This window comes from Anabas testudineus, chromosome 2, assembly GCF_900324465.2.
Source record: "Anabas testudineus chromosome 2, fAnaTes1.2, whole genome shotgun sequence".
NCBI lineage: Eukaryota > Metazoa > Chordata > Actinopteri > Anabantiformes > Anabantidae > Anabas > Anabas testudineus.
The window spans coordinates 17,765,453-17,785,254 of NC_046611.1; the positions used below are offsets into that span (position 1 = coordinate 17,765,453).

Consider the following 19,802-nt stretch of genomic DNA (forward strand, 5'->3'; position numbering starts at 1 on the left):
GGCAACGCCTGAGTCGGCAGGTCTCTGTGACGCTGACACTTCGCCTTCGTGCACGCGCGTACACACATGCAAACACACACACACACACATTCTCTGAAAGCGACGCACCGTGAGGAGGTTTCCCTAGGCTAACAGGTATTTAGCATTGGGTGGAAAAGAAGAGGCATCACTCCGGCAGACAACAATGATATCGCTTCCTGACACTCTACCTCCTCTGGGTGTCCCATTACAATATCTCTTCCTCTTTCTCCCTCTTTCAATCTAACCCTGTGTCTGTCTCTCCCCCCTCCCTCTATCACAAGCTGTCTCTCTGTACTCTTCCTCTATCTTCCCCTCCTGTCACCTCCTCCATCCCTGTCGTATCCATCTCCCTCCCTCCGCTCACTGTTCATTCACTGCTGGCAAAGCTGAGATGACAGCGTCCGTCTCCCCCCTGCTCCATCCCTGAAGCCGGTGGGAGGGAGCAGTGATAAATGAGGGGACGGCGGGTGTTCTGCGGTTGTGTGCTGGTTGCTTTGCGTTCGCGGCCCGTGCGCATGCGTCGCCTACTGTACGATCTGAGCTTCCTGTTACTGAGGGGGAAACACGACGACACCAGTAATCTGTCAATTTGATCTGGCTGCCGTCGCCGGCTTGCCAGATACACGAGAGGAAGCGCGGGAGAAAGGGGCGGGAGAGGGGGGGAGGTTGAGAGAAGAAACGGAGACAATGTGTGAGGCTGAAAGAGAGTAAGACGGGAGTAGAGAGGAAGGATTGATGACTGATGAGTGGGAGGGTAAAAAAAAAAGAGACAAGAGACAAAAAAAACGCACCAAGGAGAGTTTGAGCACTAAATTGAGAACATTGGTTTTATGGAGTAAAAAGCAGCAGGAGAAAGACTTAATAGTGGGAGATAGACAAAGGGAAGGGAAGAGTAGGGGAGATAAAACCCAGTGAATGTACTCTCTTCATTTAATAGGGATTACAGGGCTGATCTGATGCACTTTGCAGGACCCTTCGCTCTGTCATATGGCTCTATATTTAATTATTCGCTGCCTTTAAGAGGCCCGCTGTAGTCGCACAAAACCCAGAGCTCCCTGCAATAATCCAAATTCATTTTGAAACTGACACCAGATGGGGGCTGCCTGTCTGGCACCGGCTCACACTGACAAGTGGTTTTCATGGACTGAGGATTGGTCACTGTATGTACTCACTCTTGGTGAAGCGTGGCGGGTTGTCATTCACGTCGGAGAGGGTGATGCTGACTGTCGTGGTTCCCGAAAGGCCGCCCATCTGTCCGGCCATGTCTTTAGCCTGGATCACAACCTGGTAGTTTTCCTTCACTTCTCTATCCATACCAGGCAGAGCTGTCTTGATCAGGCCTAAAGAAAAAAACAAAACACAGATTTACAATTCTTTGGGAAAGAGCGTCCATTCAATTGATTCAAGTTTATTTTGTTAAATTGTTTGGCAATCTGTGGACTCAAAAGACTCATTACCTTCTCTTCTTATTTCATTATGTGTTATTTTATTACGTGAAAAACAAATCTATCAGTAATTGGAAAACGGTGAAATCGGGCAAACTGAGAAAAAAAAACCCCATTTGCAGCGTAAAAAAACTGAATCGTTTAACCACTTCTGGTGCATATTCAGCTGCTCGTTTGCCCATTTCTCTCTTCACTTTCTATAACTGAAAGCATTTTATGAGGAGTGCTCAGCACAAGAGGACCCTGTGACCCTGTTGACCCTTCAACCAATCACCAAAGAGAGTCATTTTAGAGCGGCAAACTTTTGAGTATGTGGGAACTAAAATATCAGTTTAAACCTGCTCCTTTTTCAAAGTCAAGGTATCATTCTGTAAAAACTGATGACTTTCAGTGATGCAGTATATTAGTTATTTTACAACGTAGAGCTAGTTTTGAAGGTCATTCTCTATATTATGTTGGTTAATCCAGCTCTAAATTACTTTAGATTCTATCAGATTCATCTTCACACCAGAACTAACAAAAATGCTTCTTATATTCCAGCCATAAGATGTCAAGAGCGTAACAACAAGTGCTGTAACTGAGGAGAATCAATGTACGATATGAGCAACATAAAAAAGCATGAAAAGCACAAAGTGATGCAATTAACCAATTCTGTCACTCGACAGAAGAATAACTGGCAACTGATTTAAAAGCCAACCAGCAGGTACTGTGTCTCAGTTGTGAATATTTGCTGCTTTTCTCTGTTTTATATCATCACAAACTGCTTTATCTTTGTGTTTGGGATCTGGGGCTCTAGCAATAAAACTGTGTACTACTACTGTAGCACCTAGTGTGTACAGTAAAGCTCTTACGCTCAGTGATGATTCATCGTTTAAATTCTGCAAGTCAGGCAGATCTGTGTTCAACCTTCATAAAATCAACCTGCCATATGACATAAAACTAATGAACAGTTTCCACAGGTGGACGGCGTACATCCAAAAGTCACGGTGGCCACCTGAAACACTTCTAAAAATAAGCACGCCTGCGTCATCAGTAGAGAATTGATGACGTTTCTTTTTATTATTTTTTTTAGATTTATGCATCTACAGGCCACATAATTAAACCACTAAGAACCTTTTATTACTGCAAGGTCAGTGCTCTTGCTCAGTATATGCAGCCTGGAGCTCAGCAGCCACCCAGGAGCATGTTCTGGTTGTCTGTGTTCTCACGATTTAACTGGTAAGTGGACCAAAGGGCCAATCTACCAAAACCACAGGCGTAGTCCTTTAATTCTCTAAGTGTAGCATTTGCATCCAAAATCCATTCGGCATCATTTATCCTCTCTTTGGAATTAAGACTCTGTTAATGTTCGGCCTTTCAAGTGCCGTGCAGTTGCTTACTTCTCCACTCTGACACGTTAGATCTCTAGTTTGGAGTCAGGACAGAGACCGAGTGAAGCGGTAATTGGCAGCATATTCAAAAGGTGTGCTCCATCTCCCATCAGAGCCCGTTTTAAACCCTGTCTGCTGTAACGCGTTTGAATTTGAAGCCTCATAAAAGAGAAGCAGGTGAGGAAGGGGAGGTGGTGGTGGTGGTGGTGGAGGAGAACAGAAAGACATAGTGGAGTGGGAGAATAAAGATGAAAAAAAATAAATTTCACCCTAAATAAACTGCCTTGACAAAGTGTCTGAGTAGATGATTCATTGCATATCAAACAATAAGGGAACGGGAGAGGCTGATGTGGCGCATCACTCAGGCTCAGATCACTCCGGCCTACGCTGTTCAAAAGGCCCTCCAACTTGCTCTTTTCTTCCTCACATACAGAACGTGGCAAAAACGAAACATGGGCACAATGCTACTTCTCGTTTTGTTTTTTGCTCTTAACGAAGTGCAATTCATCTCGTGGACGACAAACTGGTTAGAGAACAGCGGAGAATCGTTGCAGGATAGGAAGCGGGAAACAGCGTAGCAGCTTTAGAAAACAGCATCCCGCACGCCCTACATCTCTGTCTACCTTTGTTATTGCTTAATGACTGCAATACACACACACACGGAGAGGAGGAGAGGAGAAACAAATCCCGCTTATAATGTGATGTCCAGGCATGTCTTTGTGTAAGAGGGAATGTCAGCTTACACACCACGTGGGATAAACCATATTACTGTTAATCCCTCCACTAATCTGCAAATGGCTTCTTTTGTCGTTTCCCTTTTGTTTAAGCAAAAAAGACACGAGCGGGATGTGTTCCAAAGCGCACATTAATGATTAAAACTAGCAAGCGGCTAGATTTTGGGGTTGGTGATTTGTCACTCTCGACTACAAATCCCCCTCGCCCGTCAGCCTGCGAGAGAAGGCAGACGTGTTGTTATTTTTGGTTCAGTTAAAGGGAAATTTCCTGCATTCCAGGAGCTATTTAGTGATAAATTGTTTTAATTTCCTTTCCTGGTAAAGCCCAGCTTGCCTCTGCTATGTCTGCTTCACTTAACGATTTGTTATATTTCCCAGAATGGCCACCGATAGATACAAGATGTAAGCTTGTTGGGTTACATATGTAGGTGGAGAGTCCAAAATCAGTAACAGGTAAGAACATTTTCATCCAGTGGAGGAGGATTTTTACACACCTTTTCTATGTCAGATTTCTCCTTGAATAAGTGTTAACATTTTGGAGCAAAATGATGAAGCCTATATCCTTTTAATTCTGCACCACTGACATCAAAATCTCGATCTTTGATCTTTTAGACACGTTTCTGCTAAAAGAGTTCATCTCAACACTGAAAAAAATCCCATATATGTTTTCATTAATATATGATGTGTATCTTAAAACCGACATTCACAACTAGATTAGTTTTGTTTAAGTTAAGATTATTTGTTCTACATACACACAATCATTTCTAGAAAATCATTCTACTGTACTGACAACACAGAACTAAAGTTTTGTTGATGTGAACCTGCAACATGTCCAAGAGAAATTAAAAACAAAATGGAGGCAGGAATACACAGTGCACCACATGCAGCTGTACTTTGTAACATTTTTAGGCGGATTTTTTACGTGCAACTCGACACTGACCAGTTTCTGGGTCCACGGAGAAGTACGGTTGCCCCTCCAGGATGCTGTACACCACCCTGGCGCTGTTCCCGTACGTGGCATCATCCGCATCTATGGCCGTCACCTGAATTACCGATGTGCCTGGAGGAAGAAGATTCATGGCAATGATTTAGATCAACTCTTCAATACTGCTGAAAATTGCCTGCTGGATAATTGGTTAAGCTGATGCACCTTCTGATGAGGTGTCGGATCCTCTTTTAATCATGCAGACTGTGAGTGATCATTTCTGTCCCTTTGCATTACGCAAACCAATCTTTGTTCTTCAGCCACTTATACCCTTATACATGATTGATTTTTGGGGCAATCGATAAGTCCTAATGTATTTTTCTAAGTATATCTCTCTAAGCATACAAGCAGCACCGATTGTAGCTCTTTGCAAACCCCAAGAAACCTATTAGTGTATCCACAGATCTGGAGAGTCTAAGAAGCCAAATATCTGATAGCAGGAGAACGACTGTGATCCATTTTCTCTTCCAGAGAGGCTGAAGCCCTATTTCAGTAGAACAAAGGGAAACGGTTAGCCAAGTGCTACCTCCCAAATGGCGCCTTGCGGGGCCAAGTGTTGCCTCATTACATGCAGAAGAAAATTAATTGAGTAGAAATATTTAATGGCAAAGTGGTATAAATATAGAATTGTGCAATACAATGGGATGACGACCCCATGAAACTTCACTAATTTGATGTCAGTTGAGATATGTGAGTGCGAGCGAAGTTTCATTCCTTTCAAGGATCAAGGATGCTGCGGAGAAAAAAAACTGGACCAGAAAGCAGAGAGAGAAAGACCACGGTTGTCCGATTTGGTGTAAGTGACAGTTCGGGAGGATTCCTGAGCAAGTTCACCGAACCCTGATCACTAATACCTTTAACTAGGGAATTAGACTCACAGAGGCTTTCCTGACATGGCGGCTTTTAGAAAATATCACTGATCCACATCAGCCATCTCATTCAGTCATCCCGACTTCGAGCTTTTGAGAAAAGAATTTTCTGACAAACAAGTCAGAAATAATCACAGTTTTTGTGCAGAGGGACTAAATTATCTCGACTGTAATCATTCAGTTGTCAAAGAAGAGGAGCATCAAAGTCATCCCTGACTGAGAGTCCACGAGAAAAGACTATAATAAAACTCAAAGTGTATGTCATATTTAAAGGGCCAGTGTCTTGACGCAGTCACTCGAGAACACATGCTCTGCCAAGCGCTGACATCACACCTCGGTTGTTGCCATGGGCACTCATGCTGCCCTTAGATAAGTGCCGGCCTCTCTCTTGGGGTTGCTGAACCAAGTGACAACTCTGTCACATGTCTGGGCTGCAAGACCAATGTCCCTCAGCCCCAGAAGCACCACCGCAGCAGCAGCACAACAGTTCACTTCATGTTTTCATGCAGGTATTGATTAGGATCCTTTTTCTATCGTTTATCTATATTCATGAGTCCACTATGCGCTTTCAGACTTTGAGAGTTCGAGCCAGAAAGTGCACAGTGAATTAAAGTTTATTTGGTGCAGAATGACGAGAACAAATGATAACACAAAAACAGCCAACGATGCCGGCTCTCCAGAAATAGAATCCCCAATTATTTGTTGCTGACAATACTGGTAATTAAATTAAATACTTAATAAGATACAATACTGTATTTAAACGATTATCTGTGACAGTGCTGTTGCTGTCACAGAGATGCTTTACTTATTTTATTCTCTGGTCATAAAACAGCTCCTAGTCTTTCTCATTTAATTAGTGGGACCCTCTTTGTTGAGTCGACATCATTATTATGATTGATGAAGTCCCATTGATCCAGTAAGGCTGGCATTTTATGTAACGTCTCTATCCTATTTGACTCCCAAACCTTTTAATCCAGCTCCTCGCACACATATGAACACACTTTCATTTGTGTAAATGCTTAATCATCGTCTGTTTTAAGATCAGTAAATATGGTTTTGCACACTAAACGCAGTTCTCTTTGCCCGCTGTACACATTCACAAAAGTGCAATTATTACCAGCTTATTTATTCCCTTATTATTTGTTTATTTTTATGTAATTATCGTTATTCTTTATTGATTTTTTTTGTCATTATGTGTTCACTCAGTCTCAGAAGAGGAGGGCTGTGCGGAGAATGGGTGTGGGAGGCTTAAAAAGACTCATAAGAAAGAATAAGACTCTAGTTAATAAGATTTTTTGCTAAATTTTCTTTGATCAGTTTCACCACTTTAGATTTAATAAGCTGCATTGCAACATACCCTATAATGACAATAGCAAATGCACCAAAATACAGAGTAGGGTAGGACAATATGGTTGAGATTCATATCATATTCCTATTTTTATGTTTGCAATACTTTACAATATTAAGTCAAGGTGCACTTTCTATTTCAACCCCATCTCAAAGACTGCATCAGGTCGGCAGTTACTTACCAATATCTGACATCTCAGGGACTCTGGCCATGTACGGATCCTTGGTGAACCGCGGCTCGTTGTCGTTGATGTCATGGATCTTGATGATGAATTCGGACTCTCCCTCCAGCGCCTCGCTGGTGAAGCGGTTGACGGCTTTGGCGTGGAGGATGTAGTAGGCCTTCTCCTCTCTGTCCAGCCTCTTGGTGGCGTGGATGTCTCCTGACTTCTCGTCTATCTTGAAGAGCGTCCCTGCTCCTTCCCCTGTGAGGACGTACCTCACGCTTCCATCTCCTCTGTCCGAATCTGAATGAAGCTGTAGGGAAAAAAGAAAACACAGGATGATATCATTTGGACCCCTGCAACAGCAATTTCAAGCAACAGTTTGTGGCATTTTCATTTTAATAAATTTCCACTTTGCTGCTTTCTATTGCTAATTGTTGTAGCACAACAGTGACTCAAAGTTCGGTTAATGAAAGCTTAATTTGCTCCTATGAAGACCAAGTGTCAGGTAGCTCTTTCCAGGGAAAAAATCTCCCAAGCAGCAGGAGCAGAAATAGCCACAGTGAGCTCATCTACATAAAGTTAAAAAATAAAAATAAAACATCAAAGTTCTGGCTGCAGGTTTTGCTTGATAGGTGATTTCTGAGAAGTTGAGTGCAAAAAAAAAAAAAAAAAAAAAAAAAACATCCCAGCAATAAGCACTTTGTACCAGAGATGTCAACAAAAGATTTTCAAAAGAGAATCACAGTTTTCCACTTAGGTATTTCTGATAGACTGCACATATCAATGATCTGACCAATCTGGGCCCTGGCAAACAAACACCGACAGCTTTGATAAGTGCGTTTGGTGTTATTTAACAGATTCATATCATCTTTAGTAAACTGTCATTGACGATACACATTTGTGGCTTCACCTCGTCTCTGTGAAATTCACATCCTGCCAAGAAGAAAACACACAGCCGGAGCATTTAAAACGCTGTATTTATTCGTATTGTTACATGCAGGTTGTCATCATGCTTTTTTTTTTTTTTTTTTTGCTGCTTGGTGGCATTTTTACAGTGCTGCAAAACAGAACGACACTGGGTCAAAGTCTGTAAAGGACCAGCCCAAGTGCGTGCACGTCTGCCGTCTGCCAATCCCTGATGGATCAGCAACATGTCCAACGTGCCAGAGGACCACGAGAGTCCACTTGTCTGTGGAGCTTCTCATTAGTATTTGCTCTGTCCCTCTCCATCTCCTGTTTAATTTTTTTTCTGCATGAACAGCAGCTTAGCATGCTCTGACATTTTAATTCCACCACCAAATCCCCCCAACATATTTATCTCAGAGAACTCATCAAAAGCTTGTCCAGTCATTTCCCCTCCCACTGCTTGCCTGCTTACTTCCCTTTCCCCCCTTTTAATAACCAAGGACATGGTAATAATTGCAGGGGGAGGTAAAGGGCAAAATCAAGGGCGCATGTTTGCAGACATGGGCAAATATGTTGAATACAAATCGAGGCAAACAGCATCTAAGTGTACACCCTGATATGTGGGTGCTAGGAGGTAATTCTGAGGTCTGTTATCGACACCTCGTTGACTCAAGTGTCAGCAGGAGTGTTTGATTTTGACGCTTCAAATGCATCTTCCCTTTCAGCGCGAGTTGTCGCGTCTACAAGTATTCTTGGCTCCACCGGCGGACAGACTGAGCGGGGGATATTGTGCATGGCAGCCGGGTCACATGGTAGCATGCTGCAAATTCTCCCTTCTCCTCAGATATTAAAATAAAAAATAAAAAAAAAAGCTTTTCATTCCAGGTGCTCGGAAGCTTTACTAATTCATGCCGTTTTATCAGGGCAAAGCTGGCACATGTGAGATGAACAGCTTTGTGGATTAGCATCTTTAACACTTTTTGTTCGCCTGCTCGAATGCTCGAATAAATAAAAAAAAAAGACTGTTTTCATTCATTTCTGTGTCTAGCCGAGCCAGTTGAGTGTGTTGCAGAATTTTGGCATCTTCGGATTAGGATCTAGAGTGGAGCACTGTTTCTTTCACCCACTTGAATTCTGGTCAAAACAACTCTTTTTTTTTTTTTTTTTTCCTCTGTCTAACCAAGCCAGGAGAATATCCTGCAGAATTGTATTTGTTTTCTGTTGTGCTTTACAGTATGTGCTTCTAAACAGAGACTCAGTTGGCTGAAAACAATCCACTTCAACATTATTATCTTCCTCCTGCTGTTATAGCTGCAATGTCCTTTTCTATGATTGTCTATCAAGCTGCCTATCTCGGCCGGCACGACATTTCAGTTAATAACCATCGAGTCCTCTGCTTTCGGCTGAGATGTGAGATAGACAGTGTGACATATGCTGTGTCGACTGTCATTTCTATGGAAACAGAAAGATGTTGCGGTAGCGAAGATTTCCTCCTCACTCCCCTGAAGGATATTAGAAGGCAGCTGAAAGTATCGAACTCCCGCGCCTGCTGCTGTGACCCCGTCCCTCCCAGTTGCCCACCTTGCTGGTGAGGAGAATTTACTGCTGCCTTTCTACTCAAATTAAGAGGAGGGAGGGGGGAAAAAAAAGCCTCTCCTGGAAATCAATGTGGCAGCCCAACGTGCATTCACAATGGCCCTTTGATCAATTTATATTGAAAATACAATTAAACTGTCACAGGGGGAGAAAAGAAAGCCACATGTGCATTCAGTACAGTCACCAAAATGCCCTGGCACATCAATAGCTAGCCTTTTCTCCTCTGCCCTCCTACGGTACCAAATCGTGAAAGAGGCGGAGAGCATGACGCTGTATCTATTAACACTGGGACTTTTGGTCTTTTCCAAGAAAGATGACAAACAAAAATTGGGGAAAAAAAAGTGGTTCTATCTGAACTAGGCCTTATTTTCTGATGCAGATGTAAAGAAAATGTTACTTTCATGAAGTAGTAAATGGGAATTTAAGAAAACACTGACCCTGCTCTCACCTGTATGGAAAATGGCTACACTGCCAATCAGTACACTTCGCACATAAGTGGTTTTATATTTTGGGTTTTGTACAAATCAAATTAGTGAACTTTAGATGTGTTTAGCAAAGTCAGAGTCAAAACATCATCTGAAAAGCACACATGCTAACTTCTAAAAGTGCATAAAAGTCGATTTTAGCATAGCATAGCAAACATACACGAGCACCAGAAGCTAACATGAGTTTCGTTTTGTATCTTCTTTAACAGACGTTGGCTAGCTGTTCCCCCTTTCTTCTAAAGTTTTTCCACTCTCTTTAACTTTCATTACAAGTTCCCTTAGTTTCTCACATTTAAGTTTTTTGGCTATAAGCGACTTTTACTGAATTAAAAAGCAACACATCTGATTTAAGCATTATGTTTATTGTTTTAGGCACAAAAAGTCATCAGTGAAGCATCTGGCTCATTTCTGCCTAATGTCTGTTTCAGCTACATTATATTATTGGAATATCTTTTTGTTTTTTCTTGATTTACCGTTCTGCTGGTCCACAGATGTTCATCCAAGCAAAAGATTGGACTGAGGCCTACTACGGGCTTAAATACCTTCAACTAGGCCTGGACTGTACCAAGTGCCTACTAAACTAAGGGGAGATGAGGGTATACAGGTTTTTGTTTGATGTTGTTAACTTTAACCTTTATTGGCTTGAAGTTCTTTTGCAGTAAAATAATAGAAAATATTAAATCAGCAGACTGTCTACTGATTATTTGCAGTTTCTTTACTGTATCAAGTCCATCCTTTCATTCTGTGACTGGTTTGGCCCATGTTGCACATTCTGTCATTCATTCAGTCTATTTTGAGTTAGTGATTTATTTTTATCACTTTTCAAATTTAAGTTGTAATAACCAGTTTGGACCCTAATTTGATGATTCATATTTATTTGTATTTTTGCGGGGTAAATAATAACTATTTTTTTCTATTTAAGCTCTGTGTCCTGTGTTTTCCTCCAGAAGAAAGAAAGTTGCTGAACCGAAATCAAGAACAATTAAACAAGTGATGCGTTAGAAACAGAATGCAATATTATGTTTTGAGAAAATAAGGACCCAGTTACAGAAAGCAATGTTTCTTTGCTGTGAAGCAAACTATTAAGCATTTATTTAAACCATTATATCATCAATGACACTCTATATGAATCAAAACTCTTCACTCAATCAGCCTTTTCTGTAAAATGATACTATAACATTTTCAATATTGGCATTTTATCACAGTACAAGACATTTATTTCTATTCCTATGTGCTTCATCTTCTACATCTGAAGTGAGCTGAGAAGTGAAGTGGTACTCATCAGACATCTGTGCGTGAGAAGTTATGAGCGAGCTGTCTTTGTTTGTGAAATTAATCAGCTTCAAGTACAGCAAATGTTAGGGCAGACAGGATCTGGTCACCATTTGTGCTTGACTTGAGTTAGGCCAAAAAGATGGCACTGGAAATGAACTGCTAGGGCAATTAGCCAGTTAGCCTTTAAGGCCTTGTGTCCTGGCCTGTCGAGAACTGGCTGCCTTCTATGTAGCCAGATGGTAGCCTCAGACTGTGCACAAAAATAGCCTATCAAATGTGTGATGATGTGTAAACTTGAGATATGTGGTCAGAGCTGCAGAGACATAAAGGTGCAAATGCACGTCTATCACTAACATCCAGTCAACATACATGTCTGTCTTGTCAACATGTGACATCTTTCACTCTGCGTCCCATGCGTAGTTTACAGCATGCTATATTTTAATTGCGGACAATTCTCCACAGATTGTATTTACTTTGCTACGGGGCCGTGGCTCCGAATTAGGACACTGAGGTCATGTCCTCAGTGTTACTGAGTATTTAGAGGGTTTTAACTGATGTGATGTTTGGATTTTACAGTTACACACAAAGTGCATTTCCTGTCTTTTTAAAGGCTGATTTAGTATTTGTGTTAGACTCAGTATCTTCAAACTGCCTGTCTTTTATTAACATGTAAATCTGGTAGTGTAGAATAAGTATTTTTACTTAATTTGTTTCTGAAAACATTTTTTTTTTTGTTGTTTCTTTTTATGATCAAATATGTATTTCATGGTAATTTTGCTGCAGGGCTGCTGACCTCAGTATATAAAAAATCTTGGCTACCGCCCTGCTTTGCCATCATATTAATTTCCCCCTTATTTGAATACAGCTTGGCCAACAAAATACTGGATTGCTGAGAAAACTGACTGTTTGATTATAGAAAATGAATTAATCTCACCATGACATTACCAGCTGGTGTGTGAACCAGTAGTAGGTAGGTGATAGCAGGGGAAAAAAATTAGCAAGGCTCCACGGCCATGTCGCTGTATGTCGCTCAGACATCGCTTCGCCCTTTCAACATTGTCAGACAGATGTTTGCAGGGCCTCGTCGCTGCATGACCTCATCAGACCCTTCCCTCCGCTGCTCACGCTGAGAAGGAGAAGAGCATAATTGAAGCCGCCTCCTCCCCGCGCACAAGCAGGAACTTATCGCCTAATCAACAAACACTGCCAATGTGTGCTCCAGGTCGCCGCTGGAGACCGTAGGGGTTGCCATGGCGCGGGTACAGCCAAGCCTGTGCCATATTGCAAACTCCTTGCCTCTTTGCCAAGGTGAGCAGCTGGTAATGGGGAGGGGGGCGCATGAACATAGACCCAAAATCACCCTACCCCCACCAAACAAACACACAAATCCCTGCACCTTTCCACTCTGCTGCCATAAGATGCTCAAATCTTTCCCCCAGGTCGCCTCAACCGTTGAGTCACAGGACTGGGAAGCTTAATATGTCTGTATTCATCTGCCTCTCTTTCCTTCCTCTGAATTCTAGCCCATTACTGGAGGCTAGTGTTTGCAGGTGTGTGTCGGTGTGTTTGTTCACATGCATAGAACATTGCTCACTTGCTAGGGACTATGTTGAGGAGTCTACCCAGCAGGCCCAGAACCACTGGGGCCTATCAAGGGCTGTAAATACTTTATGAGATATGATAGTGCAGCACAAACACTCCTCAACCACAGGCCATTAACCATTTTCAGTGGATATGTGCCCTTTAGTAAAGTAAGAAATAATGAAATAAACAAACATTCTCTTCCCCCAGTGACAGCCCGGGCCCTCTGAGGCCCGTATGCAGCTCGCCTGCTAATGAGAGAGAGTGCACGATTCTCCTCCTGCAAGGAAAAAAAAAAAAAAATAATTGGCCAATACAGCAAGATTAGCACGATTAGCAGCCAACCAGCTCCCCAGCAAGACACTGCCAGAGTCTGCTTCTCTCTCTCATCTCCATCGCTTTACCTAATTTCTTCCTGTTCCAACTGCTTTTCTTACACTTGTTCAGGAAAGATTGCAATTTCATTTGTTAGCGCTTCACAACTCGATAAAGTCGTCATTAAAAAAAAATATATATATATGAAAAGAAAGAAAAAAAAACAAGTGGGAGAGATTGAGTTTACCAAATAACTGGAGATGGGATTTTGTAATTCAAGTGCAGTTTCATCATTCTATCTTTTGCTATGTGTCAAGAGCTGCTCCCTTGTTTATAATAACCTGCCATTGTGTTATTTCCAATTCATTTTTTCAGCACAGACAAAAGTGGTTTTGTTCCATGCTGAGTTCTCTGGTTGCCATGATGTCACTTGCAATGACAAAACCTTCTCTTTTGTGCCTCTCGTAGTTTTTCTCCTTTCTCCTCTAGACCCGCTTCTTTGTAAAAAAAAAAAAAAATATGGCCTCCACCTGAGGATACACATGCAGATGAACCATGTGTTCAACTGAAAAGCTATTAATTCCCTTTAGGGCCTCATTCATCACTTGTACTTTATCTAGCAATTAACAAACAGTAATTGCAATCAGATAAGTTCTACATGCTGCTGTCCTGTGTGACAACCGACTAGTGAGCACACAATGAAGCAAAGCGCCCAGCTGCATGTACTTGGGCGAAACAACAAGCGTTCGGAGTCGTGATTAAGTGTGGTGCTCGCAGGTTGATGCCTTAATGGCTTCTTCAGGAGACAGGCTCTCAGGCCGCGGCCTCTGGCTCTCTAAATGTATAGCGCACTAAGATAATCCATTCTTCTTTCGCTATTAGTCTTTTTACAAGCTGAAAGGACGAGTGGCACATCAATCACTACTCTCTAAAGACGAAGTGGTTTGATCATGCTTTGGTACTTACTTTTGATCTTCATTCACTCACAATCATTCATGTTTTTTTTTTGTTTTGTTTTGTTTTTTTTTGTTCTTTTCAACTTTTTTTTGTACTTTCTCGTATTTGCTTGCCTCAGACCATAAGCGGGTGTTGTAATCCTTTTAGACCAGGGCTGAAAGTCATCGCTCACTCGGGGAGGTTGTATGTTGCAGAATCTCATTTGGTTGGATGACTCTATCCTCGGTGGACACACGATAGGAATGCAAAGCACTAGCCCCATTCAACTCCTCGCACAAAACAGCCTTTCTTCCTCCTCAGCCGTCCTGACCTTGCCACGATGCCTCACAATCTCCTCAATTACAGTAGGTTGGAAGAGGAGACTGATATCTTGACTTTCGCTCTGCTGCATGTAAAGCAAGCATTATTTGGCCCATCTTATTGTACATCTCCCAATGTTATCTGGGTCGACACTGTGTTTTCATTTTGTTGAACAAATAATACCTTAGGAGAAGTCATATTTTACTGTAGGACAAGACGGCCGCTTTAGCAAAGGCTTGATGTGAGTGGAATAGACATTGTGCAGGCAGCCGCAGAGCTGACAGTAAGCACTAAATATATTGGACATCCAACAGCAAACAAAGCCCGAGGACGGATGGATGGAAGTCCGATATATGAGCATTAGCCGATCGGAGTATCACGTCATGTCTACTATCAGATGATTAGATGATTCTTGTATTCTTACAGACAGAATGACACACTCATGGGCGAAACGTTATTTGTTCTGAAGCATCTCATTAACGTCCTTTCCTTTGAGTGTAAAGATTGTAGAGGATGATTGTGTTATGTGAAATGTAAAAATGTAATAAGAAAAGGTAGCACAGGTGGTCAGGATTCCCCCCTCTATAGTCATATTATAGAGACTAAACTTTTTTTTTTTTTTTTTTTTATCAAACATTCGGATTGTGTTTGTTGTGCTGTGTTTGGCTGTAATATGCAAATGAAGAAATATCTGGTGAAATGTGCATTCATTTGGTTTGATGGATGGGAAGGATTTTTAAAAAGAAACAGCAGAAGTCTGTCTTCATAAATATGTATTGACAAGACAGTACATAATGAGACATTTTTAAATGAACAGAAATAGCAACTTTTCAAATGTCGGCATGTAAAAAGTTCAAGTTGTGTTGACAGTGGCTTTGTGCAAACTAAAAAAATGAAATCCCCAGCAGAATACACAAACAATAGCAATTGAGGAAAATACACTGGATAACAAGGGAGACTCCAGGAGACTGAAAGCTGTAGATCTGATGCACAGTTAGACTTTATGTGAGATTTATGCTGTTGCTTTGTCTTTTGCTCCTAAAGTGATAAGTTCGGTGGTGGTTTTCGGACATTCTGTATCAGGCTTATGGTGGTGCCAGTACTCTTTAGTTGTGTAATGTTTAAATGTGGTGCTCTTTTTCTTCACCAAATTCAGGCTTCTACCTGTCCGAAGTGCTGACTCATCTGTGTTGCTTTTACCCAGAAAGAAATCTGTGTTGACTAGATATTTTTAATATGTTTTGTGTGTTGTTGTTGGTGGGGCGCTTTCATACTGTGTTGCAGTTTTTAGTCTGTATCTAAAGATTATGATGATTAAACATGAAGCCGCGGTAATTCGAAAAAACAACTGTTGCAGTCTACAAGAGAAGAAGAAACATATTCTTGAACTACCTTTCCGACATACTGCATGTCTGTTCCGGTGTACTCCTCCAACAGAAAGAATTGGTTCCACATCCAACCTCGCTTGGAGCGCCTGAGCGGCACCCCGTTGGCGTCCTGTCCTGTCAGTCCAGCAGACCCCCTGTGCCCCCCTGTAGTCCTTCGCAGGGCCCTGAGCCCATACCCTGGAGAGCTGAGGTGGGCTATGGCCCACAGCACCATCAGTACGCAAACTTTCCTTCTATCCATCGCCACAGCGCCACAGCCTTCTGTCTTCTCCCCGCTCGGCAGTCTGTGCCCAGTGGTCAGAGTATCGAATCAGTCCTCATGCTGTAATCTACTGAAGCAGAAGAGGTTCCCGAGTCTCACACAGGGCAGCAACCAGCACCTGGAACGTTTACACAGAAAAACAGAGTGTCAATACAGGGAGAGGAGGCAGCAATTTGTTACTGCACAAGCTCTCAGTTTGTTTCATTATTTGTAGTCAAGACAGACCCAGCTGAGTCCCAGGCTTCTTAAAGATGCTGTACAGTTCAAATTTAGGTCAAGTGCAGTGTAGAGTGACAAGAAAATGAAAAAGATAGATTCCGTCTAAATATACTGTACGCTTCAAGTGTTTCCTAAAACATCAACAAAGATCTATGATGTTAATTTATGACCAAAAAGTACAGAACAGTCCAGAATCAGAAAACGTTACACGCTGCAGGTTGAGCTCTGAAAGTTTCCGCTTTAGTAAGAAGATGTGGGAATGGTAAACACACAAGGCAATCACTTAATAAGCCTGCCTTAAGTCAAGATGTTGCTGAAATTCAAAGGCAAATGCACAATGATTGAACAATTTGATACACAAATTCTTGCTTACAGCCTTTCAGACTTCTAGTTTATTATTTCTGTCTGGCTCATTTTTACCTTTGCTTCCTTGCTTATGTTTTTCATTTTCATTCCCTACTGCCTTCAGACATTTTGGCCCCTAAACTGACTTTCCATAAAGCGCTGAACGAATGACTCAGCGATTCTGTTCTGCCGACTCACTTATCAGATAAACATCAAAATGTGAAACTTTCACTTGAATTCGGCTTCTGAGGTGTGAAGATCTGCAGCTTTTCTGCATTTGAAATCAATATGAAATGAAGATGTTTCCACTCTTTAAGTCATCGGTACACTGAAAAACTCAAAGCAGAAGATTTTTACACACTTGTTCACATGTACTCGAGCCCTGATATTCATTCTTGTGCACACACATACTGTATTTTCAATGTTTGTCACCTGATTGACAGATGGGCTGAGTGCCGCAGAACCTGATAAATATCGGATTGGAAATTTTACACATCAATGTATGGGCTTACATCTTGTACAGCATGTGTAGCTCTACTTTATCTGCATTAAGCCCCTGAATCAACATCTAATAGAGTGTAAGGCTCGATGTGGAGCGCCCCATACTATCTTTTTAAACAATCTGCTTCGGCACACTTTTGTTATCAGACGCAGCAGAATGCCAATGGAGACCCTGGGCAATGTCAACCCCAGTTTATTACCTTAAGATCAGTGTAAAGATACAGAACAAAATGACTGTTTGCAAACCACAGAGAAAGGCCCTGACGTGGGCAGCGGAATATCTCAGCTCCCTGTCTCTCGATCATTTTTCCCACCTTCTCTCCATCCGCCGCACTCGGGAACACCAATGCAAAACATGTTGGCAAATGTGAGAAGGGAACGGAACAGGAGGTGCGCAAGAAAGAGGTGGAGGAGGAGGAGGGGTAGGCAGGAAGAGAAAGAAGGCCATGTATTCTGCTTTTGTTCTCATTATTCCTCCCAGGCTGGGCGATATCCAGGCCGCCAGTGTTCCACGGCTGGGGTTTGGTAGGAGGGTTATCAGTGGGTCGCTGGGGAGCGTCTACAACATTCTCCTGTATCGCACGCTCTCAGAGGGCGGATGAAGGGGGAGGGGTGTGGAAGTCTAGCCCCAGTATGGCAGGTCTGGTTGACTTCCCTCGCACAGTATGTTGGGGAATGAGGCAACGACGTCTCTGGACATGAATTAAGTACCCTGACCTGCATGCAGAAATGGAGCCAGACAGAGTGAAGGGAGAGAGGGAAATGGAGCAAGAGAAGAGGAGCGAGAGGAAAGGTGTCAGCGGAGGGGAGTGGAGACAGTAGCGCTGTCACAATAGCACCTTTTTTTTTCGTCTTGGATACCAGTGCTAAGTTTAGTATCTGAAAATCTGATACCACACAAATGAAGGAAAACTATCAGAACAACCACTGAGCTTTGTATGAACAGATGTCTCACCACATCGACTGGGATGGCTTTGTAGCAACGTTCATACAGGGGTTTTGATGTCAGCTGGGCGCCTTTGTTGGCTCGATAAACAAAATACAGTAGCTGCATATTTCACTCCTGCGCCAGTCTGTCAAACTGTTAGTGCTAGAGAAGGATTTGGTTCAAAATGTAATGGAGAGTTTGATACGGCGGTTGTGTTTACAGCTATTTGGTTCTGTTTGTTCCACCGGTTCATAAAGACAGTTTGACTGTTTTGTTTACTTCCACTCCTACAAGCCCATTTCAGAGTGCACCGAGGGCACGGGCTCCAACGTCATGGAACGGCGCTCGTCGACTGTCAGCTGTTTTTTTTAATCACCAGCGGTGTTATGCACCTTACTTTGCTGCAGTTTACCCACGTCGGGGTCCTCGCAAATCCAGTGAAAAAGAAGTCAAACAGAGAGCTGCCGCAGCGATAGCTCACTAGCAAACAAAGCAAAGTTTGTCTGTTGTATGTAGCACTTCTGAAAGTACTCGTTGCTTTACACAAGAAAAAAAAAAGACAGAGAGGGAATAAAAGAAATAGATAAGACAGCTAATAAAACACTCAAAGTCTATAACGTTTCTGTTGTCTAGTGGAAGGCTAGTTTTGTCATTTTTCTGGTCTTGTTTATTTTTAAAACAGATATATTGAGTTAATTCTTTCAGAACTGGCTCAAGTTTGAAAGCTGCAAATACAAATACAAAAAAATTATTGTACTTTCATAGTCCCGTACTCTCTGAAACATAGTTAGAGCTGGAAGAAGGTGGATAGAGCTTCTGCTGCTATTTTCATTTCAAAAAGTTGCATATTGTACCTGTAAATCTCAAACTGTCTTTCGTGAACGCCTTCTATCCGGTTAACAGCCCGGTCCCCGCATTTGTTTTCGTCCTCTGTATGAGAAGATGACTCAGCATGCAGGGGACACTTGCTAAAAGTTTTTTAAATCACATGTAGTTACCGTGACAGCACTAAGGGGGCAAACGAGGACGGGGAGGGAGTGAAGGAGAGGTAGAAACGTCCTGTCAGAGCAGCGTCAGCAGTCAGGCTGGGAGACCGACCCATCCATTAAGCTACCTGTCTTCTAGAGGCAGCGAAGGCATGCCCTGCTTTCCCCTTATGAGGCAAATTGCAAGTGGTTGAAGCTGGGGGTTAGGTCCCCTCTTTCTCTTTTCCCTCATGCGTTGCAGTTTATAGCACTCCACCACCCTCCGTCTCACCCCTACCCTCCCCCTGCTGCCTCCACATCCCACACATCCCATCCCCCTGTCTCTGCCTACTTTGCTTGCATCGGCCCGAGCTGATATGCATTATCGCTGGGCTTTTCGCTGAAAGCCAGTCACTTTGCATGTGTCCTCTGCCTGGCTCAGCACAGGGAGGGTGGGGGGTGGGGGGGGACTCTGAGGTCAACAGTACGTGTGCTGATGGAAGCAGGTGAAAGTGAGACGGACTGTCAGGCTTCTTAATAACGCCTGCAGAGAAATAGTAGAAATAGTCCCTAAGTCCTCTAAGCAGTCTCATGGCAGAAGCGCTGTTTCCTTTCCAGATTTGCAAGATGACTGGATGATTTTTCCCAATTTTCTCTCTCCCTGTCTCTAGTATTTCCCATTTAATTTTCCTCTCCTAGCTCCCAACACACTCGACTTTATGAATTTACTTAATTGACGACGGTGAGGAGCTTGTGGGACTTTGAGCTATTGATTTGCTGTAGGCTTCAGCATGGTTGGAAATACCAGTTAGTCTCTGGGGTAGACTCATGAAGCTTTCTA

General features: G+C 42.5%; 1 protein-coding gene across 1 annotated transcript in view; it reads right to left on the minus strand.

The window, feature by feature from the left end:
• LOC113164544 (cadherin-6) overlaps positions 1-19,802 on the minus strand; it is a 51,682-nt gene that overhangs the window by 16,515 nt on the left and 15,365 nt on the right. The window contains exons 2-5 of the mRNA XM_026363886.1: positions 15,746-16,121; positions 6,954-7,248; positions 4,511-4,630; positions 1,194-1,361 (exon numbers count right to left, since the gene is read on the minus strand). Of these exons, the coding sequence (XP_026219671.1) occupies positions 1,194-1,361; positions 4,511-4,630; positions 6,954-7,248; positions 15,746-15,982 (820 nt within the window). The 5' untranslated portion in view covers positions 15,983-16,121. The remainder of the gene's footprint in view (positions 1-1,193; positions 1,362-4,510; positions 4,631-6,953; positions 7,249-15,745; positions 16,122-19,802) is intronic.